Below are 23,764 nucleotides of genomic sequence, written 5' to 3'. Positions count from 1 at the left end.
CTCTACCTAGTAGACAGGTTAATAAATTTCACTAATTTTTCTGTTACATAGTTGGGTGACATTCACCAATTTTTGGCTGTGATATACCCCTGCTCTACCTAGTAGACAGGTTAATAAATTTCACTAATTTTTCTGTTACATAGTTGGGTGACATTCACCAATTTTTGGCTGTGATATACCCCTGCTCTACCTAGTAGACAGGTTAATAAATTTCACTAATTGTTACATTCTTGGGTGACATTTTACCATTTTTGCCGTGAATAAACCCCTGCTCTGCATAAGAGACAGGGACCGAAATTTTAAAAAATCATCTGTTCCATTGGTAGGTGATATTAACCCATTTCTGGCGATGAAAAACCCCTGCTCTGCATAGGTGACAGGGAATTACATTTTTAAAATTTGTCTTTAATTGGCCCTTTCATTCGATCCTTCCGCTTTAATAACTTGTCCTACATTTCAGCTTGATCACATTGCAGCCATTGACCTCCCTTGGATGTGGTATCCCTTTCTCACGCTCCCTCTCCGGGTTGGAACCCTGATTCGTGGCTAACCGTGATCAACATGGTAGGCGCAGAAAAGAACATCAAAAGTTGATAGAGAAGATATCCAATTGGATCGTGGACGTCACAGGGACGTGCGATCAGGCAGAAGTTATCTAGACTTAACAAAGCGGCAGCAGGGCCTCTCCTGTCTAACGTTTCCAAATCCAAAATACCCCAGTGACATTCCCTATAATTTTTTAATAATCATTCCAATAACAGGGCATCTTAAGAGTCCTGTATTGTTATTTATCGTCACTACCTCCCCGAGTCGGGAGTGGGTAATTGCCGCGCGCCTCCTCCTTTACTTGGAAGCTTCGGCTTCAATAATTTGTCCTACATTTCAGCTTTATAACATTGCAGTCATTGACCTCCCTTGGATGTGGTGTCCCTTTCTCACGCTCCCTCTCCGGCGTTAACCGTGATAAACATGGTAGGTGCAGAAAAGAACATCGAAAGTTGTCAGAGCAGATATCCAATTGGATCGTGGACATCACGGGGACATGTGACATGGTGGAGCAGTATGTGTGCACACGCCTACACGTACTGACTGATGGGTCTGCCCCCTTTAACTTCTGGGTCTACAAATTGGGCATATGGCCTGAGCTTGCCCTTTATGCCTTGGAGGTGCTGGTCTGCCCTGCAGCCAGTGTATTGTCTAAACGTTTGTTTAGCACGGCTGGAGGGGGTTATAACAGGTTATATTTCCCAATGTTTTGGGGTGTACCCTAATTTAAACAAAAAATAAAAAATAAACCCAAAAAGCAGTGTAGGCTACCTCCTCATCCTCCACCGCCGCTTTAACCTACACCGCCACATCCACCGCCTCCTCAACCTCCTACTCCATATGGACCTCGTCCTCCAAGATCAAGATTATAATTTTTTTTTAAATGTATTTTATGTTATTTTAAGTCATTTCCCTATCCACATTTGTTTGCAGAGCACTTGCCAGGCTCTTAACCACATTTTGCTTCCTTTTGAAGCCCTCTAGCCCTTTCCATTACTTTTTTACAGCCATTTTAGTGCTCAAAAGATCAGGTCCCCATTGACTTCGGTTTCGGGGTCAAGTTCGGGTCCCGAACTTGAACTTTTTTGTGAAGTTCGGCCGAACCCATTGAATCCGAACATCCAGGTGTCAGCTCAACTCTAGTTAGGGGAGTTTTATAACCCGTATCGGACTGGGGTTCCTTTGGCCAACTAGAGGAATGTATTCTCATGTCTAAAGCTCTATATAATCAATAAAGTCTAATAGGTTTTGAAACAAGAAAATAGAGGTAATTAATTAGCTTCAAAGGTAGCTCCAAATAGGATTTTGTTCCTGGACCTCTGAGGCCCACTATGGTTATAGACAATGGACCCACCAGAAGATCGTCTATTACTCTTGTAAGCCAGTCCTATCCTGGTTACTTGTTATGCCCTTGGATGGAAGTGACCCTTTAAATTATACTGAGCTCGTACAGCATAAGGTAAAGTAGAACCCATTTTCTCCTATTGACTATTACAATTTAAATTAGTTTGGGCTTCACACATGTCAGGAAGCCGAGGAACATCATCTCCCCTCGGTGTTGGAGGGTGCTGCGTGGTATACGGACCCCCCTTCGGCCTGGCAGAACCATGGGCGCCCCAGCAACTGCTGCGCATATTTAGATAATAGCTGTGGCCTTGCTGGGGGGAAGTTCCCGGTCCACACCCACACACTCTGGCTATAAAGAGCTGATTAGATCCTGGCTCAGTGCTGAGCTATTCCACCTTATGGTAAGACATACAAAGCTTCCTAGGCATTTAGTTCGCTGTTCCCTGCTGACTTTCTGTGTATTAACTTTGACCAACCTCTGCTTCTGACCCTCTGCATTCCGCCTTAACCTTGGATTTTGCCTGACTACTCTGGGATTGTGCTTGGGTACCTCGTTCCCGGCTGCTACCTGCCAGTCGGTTTTCCTCCTCGCTGTTTTCCTTAAGCTCGTCTGTTAGAGCTTGACAACACATTTCAATTTGTTAATAAATCAGAGTATTCGTATTTCGTTTAGGTCTCAGATATCAGTTTAAGTGCATATGTAAGAAAAGTGCCTTAGAAATGTTCTTCTGTTAAAAATTTACTATTCAATTCAAGATTTCAGTCAACTGCACTAAATAGGAGACAAAAACTTATGTTGTCTGTCTGTCCTCTGTAGCAGTGTGTTGTAACTGTTTTTAGGAATTATGGGGGAGATTTATCAAACTGGAGTAAAGTAGAACTGGTTTAGTTGCAACTAAACTAAACTGGCAACTAAGCCAGTTCTACTTTACACCAGTTTGATGAATTACCCCCTTTGTGCTTTAAGATGTTTTGAGGTTTCTGTAAACTTTATCAAATATGGTAGAATTTCTCCTACAATTAGTGTAAGATTATACCAAAATTAAATATTCTATACAGTTCACTTTTACAAAGCACACAAGATTTTGTTAAACAGCCAAAACAAAACAGTTATTTTTAAATGATTTCCAACCCTGTTATTTCTCCTTAAATAAATACACTGTTCTCATAATGACTTTTGGGGGTTTCCATATTCCTGAACTATGTCTGGGCACAGTAGCTCTGAACTTGAGCACACTGAGCAGACCTAAAGATTTACTGTCCTTGTTTGTAGAAAAAAAATCAGGACAATTCAGGTTCAGGAAAAAATCTAAATTTGTTTCATGTGTGCCAAACTGTTATTTAAGGAAGTTTTGAAACATACTTGTTTAATAATGTTTAATGTCTATTAGGGTGGGCTCACACTAGCGTTAGGGATTCCATTATGGCTTTCCGTTATAACATAGTTATAGCGGAAATAACGGAATCCCTAAGACGGACGGACGGATCCGTTCTTCTGCCCATAGACTTGTATTATGACGAAATGCAAAACGGAAGCCTTTAAAAGGTATTCCGTTTGCTCTCCGTCCTAATAGAAGTCTATGGGAATCAAAACGGATCCGTCTGGGTCCCGTTATGCAAGACGGAAAACAAAGTCCTGTCGACAGGACCTTGTTTTCCGTCTTGCATAACGGGACCCAGACGGATCCGTTATGCTTTCCCATAGACTTCTATTAGGACGGAGAGCAAACGGAATGCATTTTAAGGGCTTCCGTTTTGCATTCTGACTAGGCATTCTGTTATTTTCCGTTATAACCATGTTATAACGGAAAGCCATAACGGAATCCCTAATGTTAGTGTGAACTCACCCTTACTGTGATTCTTCTTGATAATGAAGCATTATGCATCACTAAAAATAGTTTTATTTGTATTGTGTATTTTGTAAACAGCCCAGTTTTCAAAAGAAGTCCAGATATAACAAAATCACCACTGACCAAGTCTGAACAACTGCTTCGAATAGATGACCACGACTTCACTATGAGACCTGGCTTTGGGGGTATGTTACATATTGGGAACTTCTTGCTATGCATGCTATTTGATGCTCATTTCAGCATATTAGAACTATAACAGGAGATATTAATAACAGTTATTGCCAATATAAACGTATTGTATAAACATGCCTTAACCCCTCAGTACGGAGCAATTTTTCACCTTAAATCTCATGCCTGTTTTTGCAAATCTGACATTTGTCACTTTTTGTGGTAATAACTTTGGAAAGCTTTTTATCCAAGCCATTCTGAGATTGTTTTCTCGTGACACTTTGTACTTCATGTTAGTGATAAATTTCAGTGAATGTGTTTTACCTGTATTCAAAAAATCCCAACATTTTAGAAAATTTAAAAAAAATTCACTATTTTCTAAATATGAATTTCTCTGCTGTTGTGGAAGATAGAGATACCTCACAAAATATGTTGGCATCATTTTGTAAATGTAATTTAATTTTTTTTGGACATTAGAAGGCTTAAAATTTTAGAAGCAATTTTTCTAATTTTCAAGAAAATTTCCCAAACCATTTTTTTAAAACACCAGTTCAGTTATAAAGTGATTTTGAGGTGTTACGTAATAGAAACCACCCATAAATGACCCCATTTTAGAAATTACACACCTTAAATTATTCAAAACTGATGTTACAAACTTTGTTAACCCTTGAGGTGTTCCACAAGAATTAAAGGAAAATGGAGGTGAAATTTCAACATTTCATTTTTTTATTTAATCATTTTTTTCTTGCAACATAGCAAAGGTTAACAGCAAAATAAACCTCAATATGCAATACATTACTCTTATTCTTCAGTTTACAGAAATACTCCATATGTGGTGGTAAACTGCTGTAGGGGCACATGGCAGTGGTCAGAAGGAAAGGAGTGCCATATGGTTTTTGGAGGCAGATTTTGCTAGAATGGTTTTTGAGCACCATTTTGTATTTGAAGAGACCATGACGTACCCCTACAGTGGAAACCCTCAAAAAAGTGACCCCATTTTGGAAACTACACCCTTGAAAGAATATATTAAGGGGTGTACAGATCACTTTGGCCCCATAAGCGTGTTACAGAATTTGGAAACACTTGGCTGTGAAAATGAAACATAGAAACATAGAATGTGTCTGCAGATAAGAACCATTTGGCCCATCTAGTCTGCCCAAAAGGAAAAGTTTTATTTCTTCCAATAAAATGTTGCTTTGCCCAAAATGTTTCATTTTCACAAGGGGTAGCAGGAGAAACAGCACCACATATTTGCTTCCTATTTTCTCCTGAATATGGCAACATCCCATATGTGGTGGTAAACTGTTGTGGGGACACACGGCACAATTCAGAACAGAAGGAGCACCATATGGCTGGCTTGGTTTTTATTTTTTCAGTGATTGTCTTATGTGGGGGTTAATTTTTTGCAGGATGAGGTGACGTTTTCACTGGTACCATTTTGGGGTACATATGACTTTTTGATTGCTTGGTATTACACTTTTTGTGAGACAAGGTGACAAAAAATGGCAGTTTTAATTTTTTTTACAGCATTCACCTGAGGGGGCATATCGTGTAATATTTTTTTAGAGCAGGTTGTTATAGACGCGGCGATACCTAATGTGTCTATTTTTTATTTTTGCAAGTTTTACACATTAACATTTTGAGAAAAATATCTTGTTTTTGTGTTGCCAATTTCTGAGAGCCATTTTTTTTTTTTGGAGCGATTGTCTTATGTAGGGTATAATTTTTAGTGGGATGGGATAATGGCTTGATTGGTACCATTTTGGGGTACATACAACTTTTTGATTGCTTGGTATTACACTTTTTGTGAGGCAAGGTGACCAAAAAATGGCTGTTTTGGCACGTTTTTTTTTTTGTTTTTTTGCTGCGTTCATCTGACGGGGTGGATCATCTAATATTTTTATAGAGCCTGTCAATAGAGCCTGTCAATATAGAGCATGTCAATGCGGCAATACCTAATATGTCTACTTTTCTTTTTTTTATGAGAAATTTTTACATTTTTTTACTTTTTTTTGTCCCACTTCAACTTTTGGGGGTCTGATCCCCTCTACAATGAATTACAACAAATCTGTATTGTAATGCATTGGCTGTAAGTGTATTATACACTGTAATACACTCACAGCCTGCTTGCCTGTGAGACCCAGGGGGCCGAGTCTCACAGGCTTACATGGAAGGCAGCACAATGCCTATAGAAGGCATCGGGCTGCCTTTCCAGCCATCGGGTCCCCATCACCACAGCGCAAGGACCCGATGGGAACGGGGAGCTCCCTCCCTCCACCCACCCCGCACATGACGTGGTCAGCGCTGACAGCGGCACAGCAAGGGTTAATGCGCCGGCTTCAGTGTTTTCACCGATGCCAGCGCATACTGCAGGGGCACGGCTAACAGGTACAGCCAGACCCCTGCTGCTGATCGGGCGGACGCAGCTCCTGCACCCGCCCGATCAGCCTGCCGTAGCTGTACGGTGCTGGGATTTAAGTCACAGTCCCCAGTTTTTTAGATCAACGGTGTGCAGCAATTGAGTGCATATGCGGTAAACGTAGCAGGTTTGCATACAGTTCTTAAAGGCTATGTACACATTTGGAGTAAGATAAGGATTGAGCTCTAATGAGTGTTTATAATGTCAGAGCATCTCAGGTATGTACACAAAAAAGAATTCCATATTTTTAATCAAGATGAATTGAAAAAAAAATGATTTTTAGCTCAAAATAAGTAAGGGTGCATTCACATCACCATTTAGCTTTCCGTTCTTCTGATCCCTCAGAAGAAAAGAGAGAAAAAAAAAACAGGATTCTGTAAAAAAAAAAATTATCCTGTTACTTTAGTTGTCATTTGTTTGAGCCATTTCCGTCTAAGATCAGTTTTTCAGACAGGAAAGAAGTCCTACATGCAGTACTTTTGTTCCCGTCTAAAAAAACGGATCTCAAATGGAATTGGCTTAAACGGATGCCAACTGATGCAACAGGATCTGTTTTTTTTACTGGATCCTGTAAAAAAAACAGATTCTATGGCAATCCTATACATAACTGATGCAACAGGATCTGTTTTTTTTTTACAGGATCCTGTTTTTGTTTTCTCTCTCTCTCCTCTTCTGACGGATCAGAAGAACGGAAAGCTAAACGGTGATGTGAACTCAGCCTAATAATGCAATAATAATAAAAAATGCCCCCAAAGGTGTATATGGCCTTTAAGTAATTAATTCAAATTAGCTATAGGTTATTTGCTTTTTAGTGTCTTTATTAATCTGTTAATACATTTTTTCAGTTGCTGTTTGTTCTAGAGCCATTTTTGTTTTGAAACTGTAAAGCTCAGCAAACAACAATCACATACAGAAGCCAAACAACTGTATTGTTTTTCTACCAGTTTTTCTCTGTGCCATCAAACATAAGAAATGACGGCAGCCCTCGTTTTTCACATAAATTATTGGATCTCTTTATTCACCCATGCAGCATTTTAGCTGAGAACATAAAGCCATTCTAAATATAAATTTTATATGCACCTCTATACAGTCTTTACTTGTACCCATTAGAATTGATTGAATCTTTAAAAAATTCGATTCACCGGATCGCCGAATTGTTTTGGAAAAATTTGGTTCGATCTGAATTTATTCACAGCAAATTACGTTAAAAAACTGCTATTTCCTGGCTGTAGAGAGCCTTTATAGTGGTGTAGAACACTGTGCCTTGCAGTAACACGCATAGGGAGTCTGCTTTGTTAGGCCTCATGCACACGACCGTTGTGTGCATCCGTGGCCGTTGTGCCGTTTTCCGTTTTTTTTCGCGGACCCATTGACTTTCATGCACCGTTTTGCAGCCGAGACCGTGATCCGTGTATCCTGTCCGTCAAAAAAATATGACCTGTCCTATTTTTTTGACGGACAACGGTTCACGGACCCATTCAAGTCAATGGGTCCGTGAAAGAACACGGATGCACACAAGATTGGCATCCGTGTCCGTGATCCGTGGCCGTAGGTTACTTTCATACAGACGGATCCAAAGATCCGTCTGCATAAAAGCTTTTTCAGATCTAAGTTTTCACTTCGTGAAAACTCAGATCCGAGAGTATATTCTAACACAGAAGCGTTCCCATGGTGATGGGGACGATTCTAGTTAGAATACACTACAAACTGTGTACAAGACTGCCCCCTGCTGCCTGGCAGCACCCGATCTCTTACAGGGGGCCGTACTATCATATCCCCCTGTAAGAGATCAGGGCTGCCAGGCAGCAGGGGGCAGACCCTCCCCCCCTCCCCAGTTTGAATATCATTGGTGGCCAGTGCGACCCCCCCCCCTCTATTGTAATAATAGGTTGGTGGCCAGTGCGGCCCCCCCCTCCCTCTATTGTAATAATTCGTTGGTGGCACAATGTGCGCCCCCCCTCCCTCTATTGTAATAATTCGTTGGTGGCACAGTGTGCGCCCCCCATCGGCCCCCCCTCCCTCTATAGCATTAACAACATTGGTGGCCAGTGTGCGGCCTCCCATCTCCCCCCCCCCATCATTCGTGGCAGCGGAGTTCCGATCGGAGTCCCAGTTTAATCGCTGGGGCTCCGATCGGTAACCATGGCAACCAGGACGCTACTACAGTCCTGGTTGCCATGGTTACTTAGCAATAGTACAATAGTAGAAGATTCATACTTACCTGCTGCTGGCTGCTGCGATGTTCGTGTCCGGCCGGGAGCTCCACCTACTGGTAAGTGACAGGTCTGTGCGGCGCATTGCTAAATGAACTGTCACTTACCAGTAGGAGGAGCTCCCGGCCGGACACAGACATCGCAGCTCCCAGGTAAGTATGAATCTTTTACTATTGTACTATTGCTAGTAACCCGCTGCCACCAATGATCGGGGGGGGGGGGGGGAGATGGGAGGCCGCACACTGGCCACCAATGTTGTTAATGCTATAGAGGGAGGGGGGGCCGATGGGGGGCGCACACTGTGCCACCAACGATTTATTACAATAGAGGGAGGAAGGGGGGGGCGGGGGGGCGCACACTGTGCCACCAACGAATTATTACAATAGAGGGAGGAAGGGGGGGGGCAACACTGGCCACCAATGATATTCAAACTGGGGAGGGGGGGGTCTGCCCTGATCTCTTCCAGGGGGATATGATAGTACAATTAACCCCTTCAGGTGCGGCACCTGAGGGGTTAATTGTGCTGATCACGGCCCCCTGTAAGAGATCGGATGCTGCTAGGCAGCAGGGGGCAGTCATGTACACAGTTTGTAGTATATTCTAACTAGAAGCATCCCCATCACCATGGGAACACCTCTGTGTTAGAATATACTGTCGGAAATGAGGTTTCACGATCTAACTCATATCCGACAGTATATTCTAACATAGAGGCGTTCCCATGGTGATGGGAACGCTTCAAGTTAAAATATACCATCGGATTGGAGAAAACTCCGATCCGATGGTATAAAAGGGACTCCAGACTTTACATTGAAAGTCAATGGGGACGGATCCGTTTGAAATGGCACCATATTGTGTCAACGTCAAACGGATCCGTCCACATTGACTTGCATTGTAATTCAGGACGGATCCGTTTGGCTCCGCACGGCCAGGCGGTCACCAAAACGACTTTTTTTTCATGTCCGTGGATCCTCCAAAAATCAAGGAAGACCCACGGATGAAAAAACGGTCACGGATCACGGACCTACGGACCCCGTTTTTGCGGACCGTGAAAAAAACGTCCGTGTGCATGAGGCCTTAGTGAAATAATACTGTGAGTCCATATGACATGCAGATGACAGGTGTCGCTCTTAGAATCACTTCACTTATTTGGGCAGTCACGGGGCCAAAACTGACTAAATAACTCAAGTATGAACTCAGCCTTACAGGTCGATGTTAGCGCCAAGAAGAAGCGCACTCCTTTTACACTGTCGCCAGCTGATTCCACATAGATGTCTACAGAACCTGTTCTATTAAACGCTTATACAGTCCTGATCAAAAGTTTAAGACCACTTGAAAAATGGCAAAAAATCATATTTAGCATGGCTGGATCTTAACAAGGTTCCAAGTAGAGCTTCAACATGCAACAAGAAGAAATAGGAGTGAGACAAAACATTTTTTGAGCATTCAATTTAATGAAAACAATGAATAAACTGAAACAGGCTGTTTTTCACTTTTTCAGCTGATCAAAAGTTTAGGACCACACCGCCAAAAAAAAAACTAAACCCCCCAAGACAGAAATCCAACTTCCAAACATGAACTCAGTAATGAGTAGCTCCGCCGTTATTGTTTATCACTTCAAAAATTTGTTTCGGCATGCTTGATGCAAGCGTTTCCATGAGGTGAGTGGGAACATTTCTCCAAGTGGTGAAGATGGCCGCATGAAGGCCATCTACTGTCTGAAACTGTTGTCCATTTTTGTAAACTTCCCTTGCCATCCATCCCCAAAGGTTCTCAATTGGATTTAGATCAGGGGAACACGCAGGATGGACCAAAAGAGTGATGTTATTCTCCTGGAAGAAGTCCCTTGTCCTGCGGGCATTGTGTACTGTAGCGTTGTCCTGTTGAAAAGCCCAGTCGTTACCACACAGACGAGGGCCCTCAGTCATGAGGAATGCTCTCTGCAACATCTGGACATAGCCAGCAGCCGTTTGATGCCCCTGCACTTCCTGAGGCTCCATTGTTCCACTGAAGGAAAAAGCACCCCAGACCATTATGGCGCCCCTTGTACTGTGGCGCGTAGAAAACATCTCAGGTGGGATCTGCTTGTCATGCCAGTAACATTAGAAACCATCAGGACCATCAAGGTTACATTTTTTCTCATCAGAGAATAAAACTTTCTTCCACCTTTGAATGTCCCATGTTTGGTGCTCTCTTGCAAAGTCCAAACGAGCAGTTCTGTGGCATTCAAGGAGACGAGGTCTTTGAAGACTTTTTTTGTTTTTGAAGCCCTTCAGTCTCAGATGCCATCTGATTGTTATGGGGCTTCAGTCAGCACCAGTAAGGGCCTTAATTTGGGTCGAGGATCGTCCAGGGTCATGACGGACAACCAATTGGATACTCCGGCTCAGTGCTGATGAAATTTTTTTGGGTCTTCCACTTGACTTTTTTGTTCCATAACCCTCAGGATCATTAAAGAATTTTAGAAATTCCAAATGACTGTCTTACTGCGCCCCACCTCAGCAGCGATGGCGCGCTGTGAGAGACCCTGCTTATACAGTTCAACAACCCGACCACGTTCAAAAAGGGAGAGTTTTTTTGCCTTTGCCATCACAACGTGTGACTACCTGACAGAAAATGACAATGAATCCACATCTTTGCACAGATTGGGCCTTTTAAAGGCATGTGGTCCTAAACTTTTGATCAGCTGAAAAACAGCCTGTTTCAGTTTATTCGTTGTTTTTATTAAATTGAGTGCTCAAAAAATGTTTTGTCTCACTCTCATTTCTTCTTGTTGCATGTTGAAGCTCTACTTGGAACCTTGTTAAGATCCAGCCATGCTAAATATGATTTTTTGCCATTTTTCAAGTGGTCTTAAACTTTTGATCAGAACTGTACAAGTAGACCCCCCCTGACAGATTGGAGAGGGTGTCAGCAGTCAGTTTGTGTTGACGTCACTGATTAATTTGCCCTTCCTCTGATCCGTCAGAACAATAACCCACAAAAAACGGATCATGTCTGTGGAGCATCCTCCTTCAATCATTTGGTCAGTAATCCATCAGTATTGCTAAAGCCAAAAAAAAACAGGAGTGGATCCAAAACAGACATGACACGTGAATGGAATATTTGCATGTCTTCTGTGTTTTGTACTCACTCCTGCATTTGGCTACGAAATCATAAGCCAATTCTGATGGGACCATACAGGCCTTATAGCTGCTAGAGAGGATCCGTTGTGTGTCTCATTTTACGTTCCTTATTGATTAACATATGTTGTAAACTAAATATACCATACAGATATATATATATATATATATATATATATAAAATATAATTATGAATATATAAATTGAACCTCATGCAGCAGGTGTGCCTCAAGGATATGAATCCTAATCACGCTATGGCTTATCCATGAACCAACCTTATTCCCTTCAGACAGACATGTCTGAGGAGGCTGGTATAGTCCCCATAGATAAACCCATATCCTTAGCAATAACTTTTAAATACAATATCCGTTTATGTTCACAATTATTTTTATATAAACTGAACTTGCCATGAACTCATCTTGGCTTTCTCAGCCACATAATAGAACTTTGGTTTAGGCTGATTTTATTCTTAAAGGCAATGAGATGAGCATTCATTTTGGTTATAATGTCATTAGATAATATTGTATACGGATGAAAATGCACAACAAGGGGAAGGCCTGCTGGCGAGCTGACCCTGTAAAAAATTATATGCAAGGGCCTGCTGCTGAGCTGACCCCGTTAAAGATTTTAGGTGTGGGCCTGCTGTTGAGCTGACCTGTAAAAGATTTGAGGTGAGGGCCTGTTGGTGAACTGACCCTGTAAATATTATATGCGAGGGCCTGCTGGTGAGCTGACCCTGTAAAACATTATATGAGAGGGCTTGCTGGTGAGCTGACCCTGTAAAATATTTTAGGTGCGGGCCTCCTGGTGAACTGACCCTCTAAACGATTTTAGGTGCGGGCCTGCTGGTGAGCTGACCCTGTAAAAGATTGTAGGTGAGGGCCTGCTGGTGAGCTGACCTTTTAAAAGGTTGTAGGTGAGGGCCTGCAGGTGAGCTGACCCTCTAAAACATTATATGCGAGGGCCTTCAGGTGAGTTGACTCTGTAAAAGATTGTAAAAGATTGTAGGTGAAGGCCTGCTGGTGAGCTGACCCTGTAAAAAATTATATGCGAGGGCCTGCTGGTGAGCTGACCCTGTAAAACATTATATGCGAGGGCCTGCTGGTGAGCTGACCATGTAAAAGATTTTAGGTTCGGGCCTGCTGGTGAGCTGAGCCTGTAAAAGATTGTAGGTTCGGGCCTGCTGGTGAACTGACCCTCTAAAAGGTTGTAGGTGAGGGCCTTCAGGTGAGCTGACCCTTTAAAACATTATATGCGAGGGCCTTCAGGTGAGCTGACCCTGTAAAAGATTTTAGATGCGGGCCTGCTGGTGAGCTGACCCTCTAAAAAATTATATGCGAGGGCCTGCTGGTGAGCTGACCCACTAAAAAATTATATGCGAGGGCCTGCAGCTGTGCTGACCCTGTAAAACATTATATGCGAAGGGCATATATGCGACGAATAAGCATGTTAATATGATGGAAGAGGAGGAGGAGGATGAGAAAAGGAAGATTCAACCATATACTCTTGTTTGTGGTGGAAGGGGTGCATGGGAATACAATGTATTCAGTACATTATAAACAACATATTTAAAGTGCCTTTATGTTCATCAGCTTTCCTCTGGTGGAGTCGAGAAGTCATGGTCAATTCAGGCCTTGTTTATTTTTACACAACTAAGGATAAACTGAGACTAAAACGGGTATAGTAACAAAATATAAATATAAATGGAGAAGAGATGGTGGCTCACTCACTGTTCCACTTTTGGGAAGGTGCACTGCCCTACAGCACTCCCTATTGCTGATAGAGTAAAGAGGAAAGTAATTAGGTTGGGCGTCACTCAAATATCAGGCAGACATATGTCCAAGTTGGGTTATATCAGACTAAATTTTATATCACATTTATAATACAAACAACATGTTGCATAAAAACAATATACTTTAAAAACAGCGATATATAAAAAAAACAATTAAAATAGATTAATAACACTGAGTGAATTGTGTCAAATAAGTTCCAAGGTCTGTGGCCCAAGGAATAGAGTCTCATATGATATACACTCACCTAAATAATTATTAGGAACACCTGTTCTATTTCTCATTAATGCAATTATCTAGTCAACCAATCACATGGCAGTTGATTCAATGCATTTAGGGGTGTGGTCCTGGTCAAGACAATCTCCTGAACTCCAAACTGAATGTCAGAATGGGAAAGAAAGGTGATTTAAGCAATTTTGAGTGTGGCATGGTTGTTGGTGCCAGACGGGCCGGTCTGAGTATTTCACAATCTGCTCAGTTACTGGGATTTTCACGCACAACCATTTCTAGGGTTTACAAAGAATGGTGTGAAAAGGGAAAAACACCCAGTATGCGGCAGTCCTGTGGGCAAAAATGCCTTGTGGATGCTAGAGGTCAGAGGAGAATGGGCCGACTGATTCAAGCTGATAGAAGAGCAACGTTGACTGAAATAACCACTCGTTACAACCGAGGTATGCAGCAAAGCATTTGTGAAGCCACAACACGCACAACCTTGAGGCGGATGGGCTACAACAGCAGAAGACCCCACCGGGTACCACTCATCTCCACTACAAATAGGAAAAAGAGGCTGTAATTTGCACGAGTTCACCAAAATTGGACTGTTGAAGACTGGAAAAATGTTGCCTGGTCTGATGAATCTCGATTTCTGTTGAGACATTCAAATGGTAGAGTCCGAATTTGGCGTAAACAGAATGAGAACATGTATCCATCCCCTGATGGCTACTTCCAGCAGGATAATGCACCATGTCACAAAGCTTGAATCATTTCAAATTGGTTTCTTGAACATGACAATTAGTTCACTGTACTAAAATGGCCCCCACAGTCACCAGATCTCAACCCAATAGAGCAACTTTGGGATGTGGTGGAACGGGAGCTTCGTGCCCTGGATGTGCATCCCTCAAATCTCCATCAACTGCAAGATGCTATCCTATCAATATGGGCCAACATTTCTAAAGAATGCTATCAGCACCTTGTTGAATCAATGCCACGTAGAATTAAGGCAGTTCTGAAGGCAAAAGGGGGTCCAACACCGTATTATTATGGTGTTCCTAATAATTCTTTAGGTGAGTGTATGTCACTATGGGGCTGTATCACCGTGACCTTGGGATGAATTATAAAGGTCACGGTGATACAGCCCCATAGTGACATATATCATATGAGACTCTTTTCCTGGGGCCACAGACCTTGGAACTTATTTGGCACAATTCACTCAGTGTTATTCATCTATTTTAATTGTGTTTTTTATATATTGCTGTTTTTAAAGTATATTGTTTTTATGCAACATGTTGTTTGTATTATAAATGTGATATAAAATTTAGTCTGATATAACCCAAATATAAATATACTTTATTAAATGATGCAAAATTTATTAATCAATTAAACATAATGCAATACATCAGATAAAAAGGTGGACTACACCTGGGGAGGACATAACATAATCACACAAATATGAGGGAGGCAGACAGAAAATTCATAAAGACACAGAGAAAGTGTAAATATAGTACTCCAGACATACAAATGCAAAAAACCTATCCAATGTGTCTAAAAATGTCGCAGCCTTCAAGGACCATATTAATATGTATCTATATGTCTCCACAAGGATAAACTACCTATGCATCATAGCACGTGATGACATACATATACAGAGCAATTGATCGCTTGAATGATCCCACATATAAAGGGCAATCAATTACTAAAATGGTCTCATGCCAATGGTTCCATACCCATATACACAGTGTCGGCCGTCTCATGAATGAAGAGACAGTCTCTGTATGCATGTGTAAGCATACACAAAATTGTCATATGGCAAATAGAGTTGTTGCCAGTACCTTCAATAAAGCCATGTATATGATTATGCCACATGAAAGATGATAGTTGCGACAAAAAGTAGCCTCGCACACATAAAGTTACATATCCATAAGGTTGAGATCTGTCCGACTCAGGAGAGCCACGTACCCCGACGCACGTTTCGGCAGCAATGCCTTCCTCTGGGGGATGTTTATTTTTAGAGTCAACCTCTCAGCATTTTCAGCTGACAGTCGGATACGCTTATCGGTTATAATGCCACCAGCAGCACTAAATACCTGCTCAGAAAAAACGCTGCACCTCCAAGGTATAGAGCGCCACGTGTCCAGCTTCGACACCCAGTATTTGTAAGGTACTGAGGGATTATTGAGGACCCTGACATGGTCTGCTATGTACTCCTTTACCATCTTCCAAAATTTTTCCCTCCTTGTGACACTAGACCGTGCATCAGTGTGAGGGTGCTGGCGGGGTGTCATGAAACTGTCCCAAGCTTTAGAGAGAGTGTTGCCCTGCCTCTGTTGGAACTGCTGTGTGTTCCCCTTGTCTCCCCTCCTTGGTTGGCCAAGGAACTGCGGACTCTGCCACCAGCGTTGTCACATGGAAATTTTTGGAGCAAATTTTCAACAAGATTCTTCTGGTATTGCACCATTTTGCTCATCCTCTCCAACAGAGGAATGAGAGATGAGAAGTTCCTATTTGTAGCAGGGGTTGAGAAGGGTGAACAACCAGTAATCCATGTTGTCTAAAATGCGTATAACGCGCGGGGGCGCGGGAAAGGCAGCCTAACATGAAGTCAGCCATTTATGCCAGAGTACCAACAGGCAAGACTTTGCTGTCGTCATCAGGAGGATCACTCTCAATCACCTCATCCTCTTCCTCCTCTTCTGCCCCACCCACGCTGAACAGATGGAATTAAACTTCCATGGGTATTACCCTCTGTAGCGGAGGCATCGTCCAATTTGCGCTGAGAAGACGAACTGAGGGTCGCCTGGCTATCATCCTGTGTAATGCCTTCTGCCATTTCCACCTCTTCCACATGCAAAGCGTCGTCCTTAATTGTGAGCAGTGAGCGTTTGTGTAGACACAGAAGTGGGATGGTTAAACTGATAATAGCGTTATAACCGCTTACCATCTGTGTTGATTCCTCAAAGTTTCTTAAAACCTCACAGAGGTCAGACATCCATGCCCACTCCTCGCTTGTGAATAGCGGAAGCTGACTGGAAAGGCGTCGACCATGTTGCAGCTGGTATTCCACTACTGCCCTCTTCTGCTCACAAAGCCTGGCCAACATATGGAACGTCGAGTTCTAGCGTATGCTCACGTCGCACAACAGCCGGTGAGCTGGCAATTTTAAGCGCTGCTGCAGCGTTGACAGACCGGCTGAAGCTGTCAATTACGTGTGGAAATGTGGCGCACCTTCACCAGTAGCTCAGTCAAATTGGGGTAGGTTTTGAGAAACTGCTGAACCACTAAGTTTAAGATGTGGCTAGGCATGGGATGTGTGTGAGCTTGCCGAGCTCCAAAGCCGCCACTAAGTTACGGCTGTTATCAGACACAACCATGCCTGGTTCTAGGTTGAGTGGCGAGAGCCACAGCTCAGTCTGGCTTTTGATCCCCTGTCACAGCTCTGCGGCAGTGTGCTGTTTGTCCCCTAAGCATATCAGCTTCAGCACGGCCTGTTGCCGCTTCCCCACTGCAGTCAGGCTGCGGAAGGCCTCCGTGTCCACAAGCCTAAATGGCAACATTTCCAGGGCCAGTAATTTGGAAAGCAGCGCATTTAGTGCTATGGCCTGTGGGTGGTTGGCTGGGTATTTGTGCTTGAGTTCAAATGCCTGGGGTAACGACATTTGTACGCTGCGCTGGGACATGGAAGTGGATGTGGTCGCTGATGGTGCTTGCGAAGGTCCAAGTGCAGGGCAGGAGGCATCCGGGCCTGCAACTTCGACAGGGGATTGGCTAGCATGTAACACTGGGGAAGAGGAGGCAGTGGTGTGACCCACAGACACAGATTGTTGACCCAGGCGCTCGACCCACCTATTACGGTGCTTTGATGCCATGTGGCGGATCATGCTGGTGGTGGTGAGGTTGCTAGTGTTCACGCCCCTGCTCATTTTTGTATGGCACAGGTTGCAAATTACATTTGTCATCCGCACTTTCCTCAAAAAAGTGCCAGACTGTGGAACACCTTCCCCTTGGCAATGGAGATTTCCACAAAGGGGTGCTTCAGGGAACAGTTGTGGGCCTGTTTGGTGTGGCCCGCCTTCTCCCTTTTGCCACCCCACTGCCTCTTCCAGCCTGTTGCGGTGCAGCAGATCCCTCCCCCTCTGTACTTCTGTCCTCGCTCGGTTTTCCACCTTCCCAGGTTTGGTCAGTGACTTCATCGTACACCACCTCCTTTTCCACTCTTCTCATCCTCCTGACTTGTTGACCTAGCCATTGTTGTCGCAATTCATGCGATTCTCATCTTCTTTGTGTGGCGCCAAATCAATTAGAAGTATAAGTATGTGTACACCTTACTGCTTTCATAATAAGACCAGACGCACAGTTGGTTTAATGAAAGCATCTTTTCATCCCCCCTGAACCATGGTAGTAGAGAGAACTTTATTCAAGTTACATTGACTTAAAGAGCAGACATGACATCACAAAAGGGGTATTCCTTAGGCCTCATGCACACGACAGTGTTTTTTCACTGTCAGTGATTTGGCTTCAGTGGTCCGTGTCCGATTTTGCTTCAGTTGTGTTTCCTTGTGTCTTCCTTTTTTTTTGTCTGACAGGGGGAAAAAAAGGAAGGTTAATGAAAAGTGTAATTTTATTGCACCAAGGTCTTGTAGAAAAAAACGGACACGGACATGGATGACATACAAGTTGTGCAATAGGACAGGTTATATTTTTTGGACGGACTGGAATCACAGCTCACAGACGCAGAGAAAAATCAGGACTATCACTTTTTTTTCACAGCTCCATAGAAATGAATGGGACCTCCGCTAAACTGTAAAAAAATGACGGAACGGACGCGGATGCACACAACGTTCGTGTGCATGAGGCCTTAAGTAGAGACTAATGGCTTCTTAACCTGATAGAAGTAGTTTCAGCAACTTCAACTCTGAGTTCATAGGTAGATTTGAAAACTGCAACCTAACTCCCCCCTTCCCCCCTACCCTAGTGACCTTAATGCACACATGGCTCATATATCTGGTTTGCGGCCATCTAGTGGACAAAAATGTGTACTACAGAATGTTCTTATTATATAGAGAGATATAAATCCTATCTCTCACAAATCCCTCCTTTTGCGGGAAATAGACCAAAGGTGAACAGACAAAGTGAGGTACTCTCCCAACGCCCTAAACAGCGAAGAGCTGGACTTTCCTTATTGCTTCACAAGGTCCCCTCAACTCCATTTCAGGTTTGCCTTCACCTTGTACAACCATCAACAAGGTTTTATTTAATTCAGGATGGAATAATCTTTGTCTTTGACAGGGGCACAGCACATATACATAGTGTGGGCATGAATGTAACATTCTTAAAAACAATTTTTCTAAAACTGAGAACTATATAACAGCCTGTTAAAACCAAATGCTAAAAACATTGTAGTCGCTGAACCAGTTCCCAAAACATTATTCTGGCCATGATGTGATTAATTTCAGAAGTTTACCTTCAGTTCATTTGATAAAGTCCATCAGTTTCCTCAGATCCTTGGTGATCCTTCCATCAGGGGCAGTGTTGTCCGGAATGTAGATACAGCAGGAACTTCCAACGATTTTGTAGACCCCACCTTTTTCTGCTGTCAAGGACCAGTCGGTTCTGTAAAGTCATCACTGGAAATGAGCTCAGTTGTTCCATCATTCCCTTTTTTTTTTTTCATTACTACTAATCATGGGAAGTAATGACTCAAATCCTGCAGCTATCTGACTTTTAGCTTTAAATTCATCAGAAACTCTTCTACAGACTCCTATAGCATCCATGTATACATGTGAGTCAAAGGATGTAGGAAGTGCCCTCCTTAGTCGTGACTGGACATTGTTTTCTGATTTGATCCCACTCAGGAGGTGAGAATACAACAAATGGCATCAGGACTTGATCAGGGTACATTGGCTACTTCATTCTACCTGCATCCTGGGTCGGAGTTTCAAATCTACACACAATCACCAGATATCTGCGCTGATAAACCAACTGTCAGAGTAAACGTTAGGGTCACTACTCGTCTCATTCAGCTGAATTAAGTAAGAACAATATCCTGGAGGAAAAACACCAAAGGGCTTTCCTGCATAAAATCCTGTCTCTAGGGCCAGTTTGTCTTTATATTTTTAGATTGGCCAAATATTTAATGCCAATTATAGGTAAGAATGTAGGAGCCACAGATGCAAATGAAATTTGAGGTTTTTGTTTTTTTCACTTACCAACATTCTAAATTGCCTAGGGGATCTTTGTCACTTACACATGATCCTAAAACATATATCCCCGAATCCTGTTGGATAGGATTTCTAATGGACAGCAACAGAGGATTATACTCATTATGTTTGCAACTGTTTGGTGGTGTTCCCTTCAGGACAGTCATCCCTTGCGACAAACCTTCACCTTTACTGACTCTAGAGGTAGTTTTCACTGGTTTACATTCCTAACACTTCAGACTAGTGTTCTCCAATATCCACAGTTGGTATGGTGATATCTAAACACAATTACCATAGACTGGGTCAGTTCCAGTCACACAGATGTACTTATCAGACCAAAACCAAGTGTCCTATGTGTCATCTGTCTTACAGTCCACTATACTGCAAAAGTCAACTTAGTTATTCCTGACTCATCTTGATAATATAACATCGTTGGAATTTGATTTGATTGTGATTTCTCCTTTGTACAATATGAAATAAACAATACGACATGAAACAAAACATTATGGCTCTTATTGTCCTGGCACTTGATTGCAATAAGGCTCTTCTTCCAATTCGACAGCAGTGGCGGCGGTTATCAGGACTTGATGTAGATCTTCAAATCGTAACTCTAGGACTTTCCGCACCTCTCTCGTTTCACCACTACCCAATATCCTGATTGTAAATAATGAATTCCCTCTATACAGTCTGGATTCTAGAAAACAACTAAAACTTGGAAATACACATTAGACAATCAATTTGTGCAACAGACAACATAATTTGGAAAACTACTATGCTGCATCTGGAGCTGTTGGAAAAATAGAGACCTAATCTAGGGGCATTCCCAAAGAGTACTTCATAAGGACTTAGGCCTATCTTCCAGTTAGATGTGTACCAGATGGAGAAAAGCCCCAGGGTTAGGTACTCTCACCTCAGTCAGTATCTTTAAGCTGTAGCCTTTGCTACAGGCCAAATCTCTGAATATCCTGGAAAGAGATCTATACAGACACAGACATATTCACACTGTTCCACCTTTTTTCTGAATGTAGTCAATCCGCAGTCTCTGAAATGGGTAAGATGACCTTGGCATATGCCTTCCTGGAACTCCCATAGTTCTCCCATCATTATTACAGCATTTACCTTCACCTAACCTAGTGGCAACATTGTTGAACTCAGGAGCCATCCACCACAGAACCCAATCACACCTTCTCTCTCTTGATTTGCCCATGTTCTAAATCCATCCTCTATTGGTAGAGTGCCCCCTGAAGAAAGTTTCTAACCGACCCTCCAGGGCCCATTCTCAATCATCACTTCTACCTTTATCCTTTGATGTTTCCTTTCAGCCTCTGTAGCCTGTATCTGAAAAAGACAAACATTTTGGAAGTCTACTGGCCCTAAGCCATCCCATATCACACAGACTTCCACTTAACGTAGACTTCAGGTAATAGTTTAGCCTCTACCTTCTCAGGCAGCATCATGGCATCAAACATCTTTCATACACTCAGCATTCATTATTGATGGGCTTACCCATGGATCAAACAAAATCTCTGCTTTACCAGATTAGACCATAATAATGAGTGATACCAAAGGCATACCTGGATTAATATTGATGTTAGCAGTCTTACCCTCAGCCATTTTACAAACCTCAGTGAGTGTCTTCATCTCTGCCTCCTGCACTAACATTGCTGGAGGGAGTAGTTCTTTCTTGACAACATTTGATTAAGTAGGAACAGTATATCCTGTCCGAGATGATCCATATTCCAAGAACCTGAAACTATCTACCAAGAAACTCAAAAATGTGGTTATTAATTGGAGACAGTCAAGTGAATTTTTATTTTTATTTATAAAGGTGGGAAAGCACTACTACTCCCAGAAAGCACTACTACTTCTACTACTCCCTCCTCCCTCCAGACGCAGCAGAGTAGTCACATCTAATTTTGTATACCCTTAAGACTGTGATTAATTGGTGAGAGGAGTAGGAATTGCATTACTATCTACTCCTACACATGTGATACTACCCTTAGCCATGAGAGATCATGGAACTTGTTTGCTATGAGGCAATAGAATTAGATCCTAAGGATTTTATAGATAATAGGGATCCAGCATTTGATTCTAGATTGTTAATTCCCTATGGGCGTTGCCCTTGAAAGGCTGAACATTTGTAGCTCCTCCTACGGACGAGGAAGTGGGCAAGTATATACAAAGTCTTCCTTCCCCCTTAAGCCTTTGTTCAATTCAACTTTAACAACATGGAGGGACAAAATGGACTTCACTCAGGCCTAGCCAACACTAGACCTTTCCAGATGATCCTTAAGACCATCCATAAAGGCAGCTCTTAAGATTTTCAAATGGATATCTAAGGTAAGCTCAAAAACTCAAATCCATCCAACTTTCCTGGAGTCTAGTGAAAGCTTTCTCCACACTCTCTGTTCTGTCCTGATGCATATTCAGACAATGTGACTGACTGATGACCTAAACGCTTCCTCCTCCACCCACTGATCTTCACTATGCATTAAATGCCCAGCTCTTCATTGGACTAAATTTTCCAAATCTCACCAATAGTATGAGAAAACTCTCCATAGTAGAACTAATTTTCTTGCAAAGCAACATAAGTAAATCCTCTGGATTAGGAATTCTACTCATCATGGCAAAATTGATGTTACTACAGGGGATGTTACTACTGGGTGCAGCAGATGATACTAGAAATCTCACATTTTCACTCATATCTGAATAAGGACTATTTTCACTCATATCGGAATAAGGAATGGGTGCAACCTTAGATTAACTGGATTGGTCAGAGATACTTCCACTTGGCATCATAGGACAATCACTGCGGGTACTTTCTTAACTAGTGAAACATACATTTGGGAAAGGTTATTTTCAGACATCATTGGGTCTAATCCAATACTGGAGCCCTGTCTGGAAGATCTATAGATAACACACGTTAGTATCTTCACATTCTGCAGAAGCTTTACTAATTCCCAGACCCCAGGTTAAATTCCTGAGGAGGGGGTTTCAGTAAGAGCACCGGAGGGGGATGGGAAAGAAGGAGTAGAAACATACTATGGGTGGTGTTCCTGTTGAGAGCACATTCCAGAGGGAAAACAGGAAAAGTTACTGTGGTACTACAAAATACAGATTAACCAGTTTGGGTTTCAGCAGATTTTGAGAAAGGGGATGGGATGCCACATGGTTTTTGTTCTTTGTTCCCTATGGGATTCAAAACCCTCCATCTTGCTTAAACTTTCTAACAGTCACTTCCATAAACAATTTTTACCATAACTCAGCTTGCACCAACCTATTATTATCTTTCAATATACTTCTCTTTTCCTTCAATACACTTTCCACAATCCTTCATTTAGTCTACCGGTTTCTGGCATACCAATTGCACACATGAACTATAACAACTTTAGTTTCGATATGCAGCCTTTAGGGGGAACTCTTACAATACTACGTATTTCCAGATAATAACGGAAATCTCTGCTACTTAATATGACAAAATGCTTTCATTTTTTTCTTACTGAAACTTTTCCTTCTGCATTAGCTGAGCTACTGTTAACATCTCCTCATTATATCCTGTAACATTAGAATTGCCCCGTATTGTGGGGCACCAACTTAACAATGTCTGGTTGCTATTAAACTCACTAACTTAATAATAGCTAAACAGTATTGGTCCCACAATTTCTCTTGTGCAGGGCACCAACTTACTAACCTCCAATTGCTTATTTTATATGCAATTTCGTGTTAATCCTACACATCAATTTCTGTAGGGATACACAATCTTAATAACTACCAATTGAATTAGTGTTAATCCTACTCATAAATCTCTGTAGGGATACACATTCTTAATAACTTCCAATCGAATTGGTGTTAATCCTACTCAATTCCCATCATGAGGACCCCTGGTCACTACTCATGAA

At 42.3% G+C, this 23,764-nt stretch overlaps 1 protein-coding gene across 1 annotated transcript in view; it reads left to right on the top strand.

Annotated features, from left to right (window-relative positions):
• LOC120998185 (gamma-aminobutyric acid receptor subunit rho-1) overlaps positions 1-23,764 on the top strand; it is a 166,542-nt gene that overhangs the window by 34,917 nt on the left and 107,861 nt on the right. The window contains exon 2 of the mRNA XM_040428757.1: positions 3,822-3,928. Within this exon, the coding sequence (XP_040284691.1) occupies positions 3,910-3,928 (19 nt within the window). The 5' untranslated portion in view covers positions 3,822-3,909. The remainder of the gene's footprint in view (positions 1-3,821; positions 3,929-23,764) is intronic.

This window comes from Bufo bufo, chromosome 4, assembly GCF_905171765.1.
Source record: "Bufo bufo chromosome 4, aBufBuf1.1, whole genome shotgun sequence".
In the NCBI taxonomy this organism is placed as follows: Eukaryota; Metazoa; Chordata; class Amphibia; order Anura; family Bufonidae; genus Bufo; species Bufo bufo.
The sequence above is the reverse complement of the archived record's forward strand: the minus strand, read 5'-3'. Positions and strand labels throughout refer to the sequence as shown.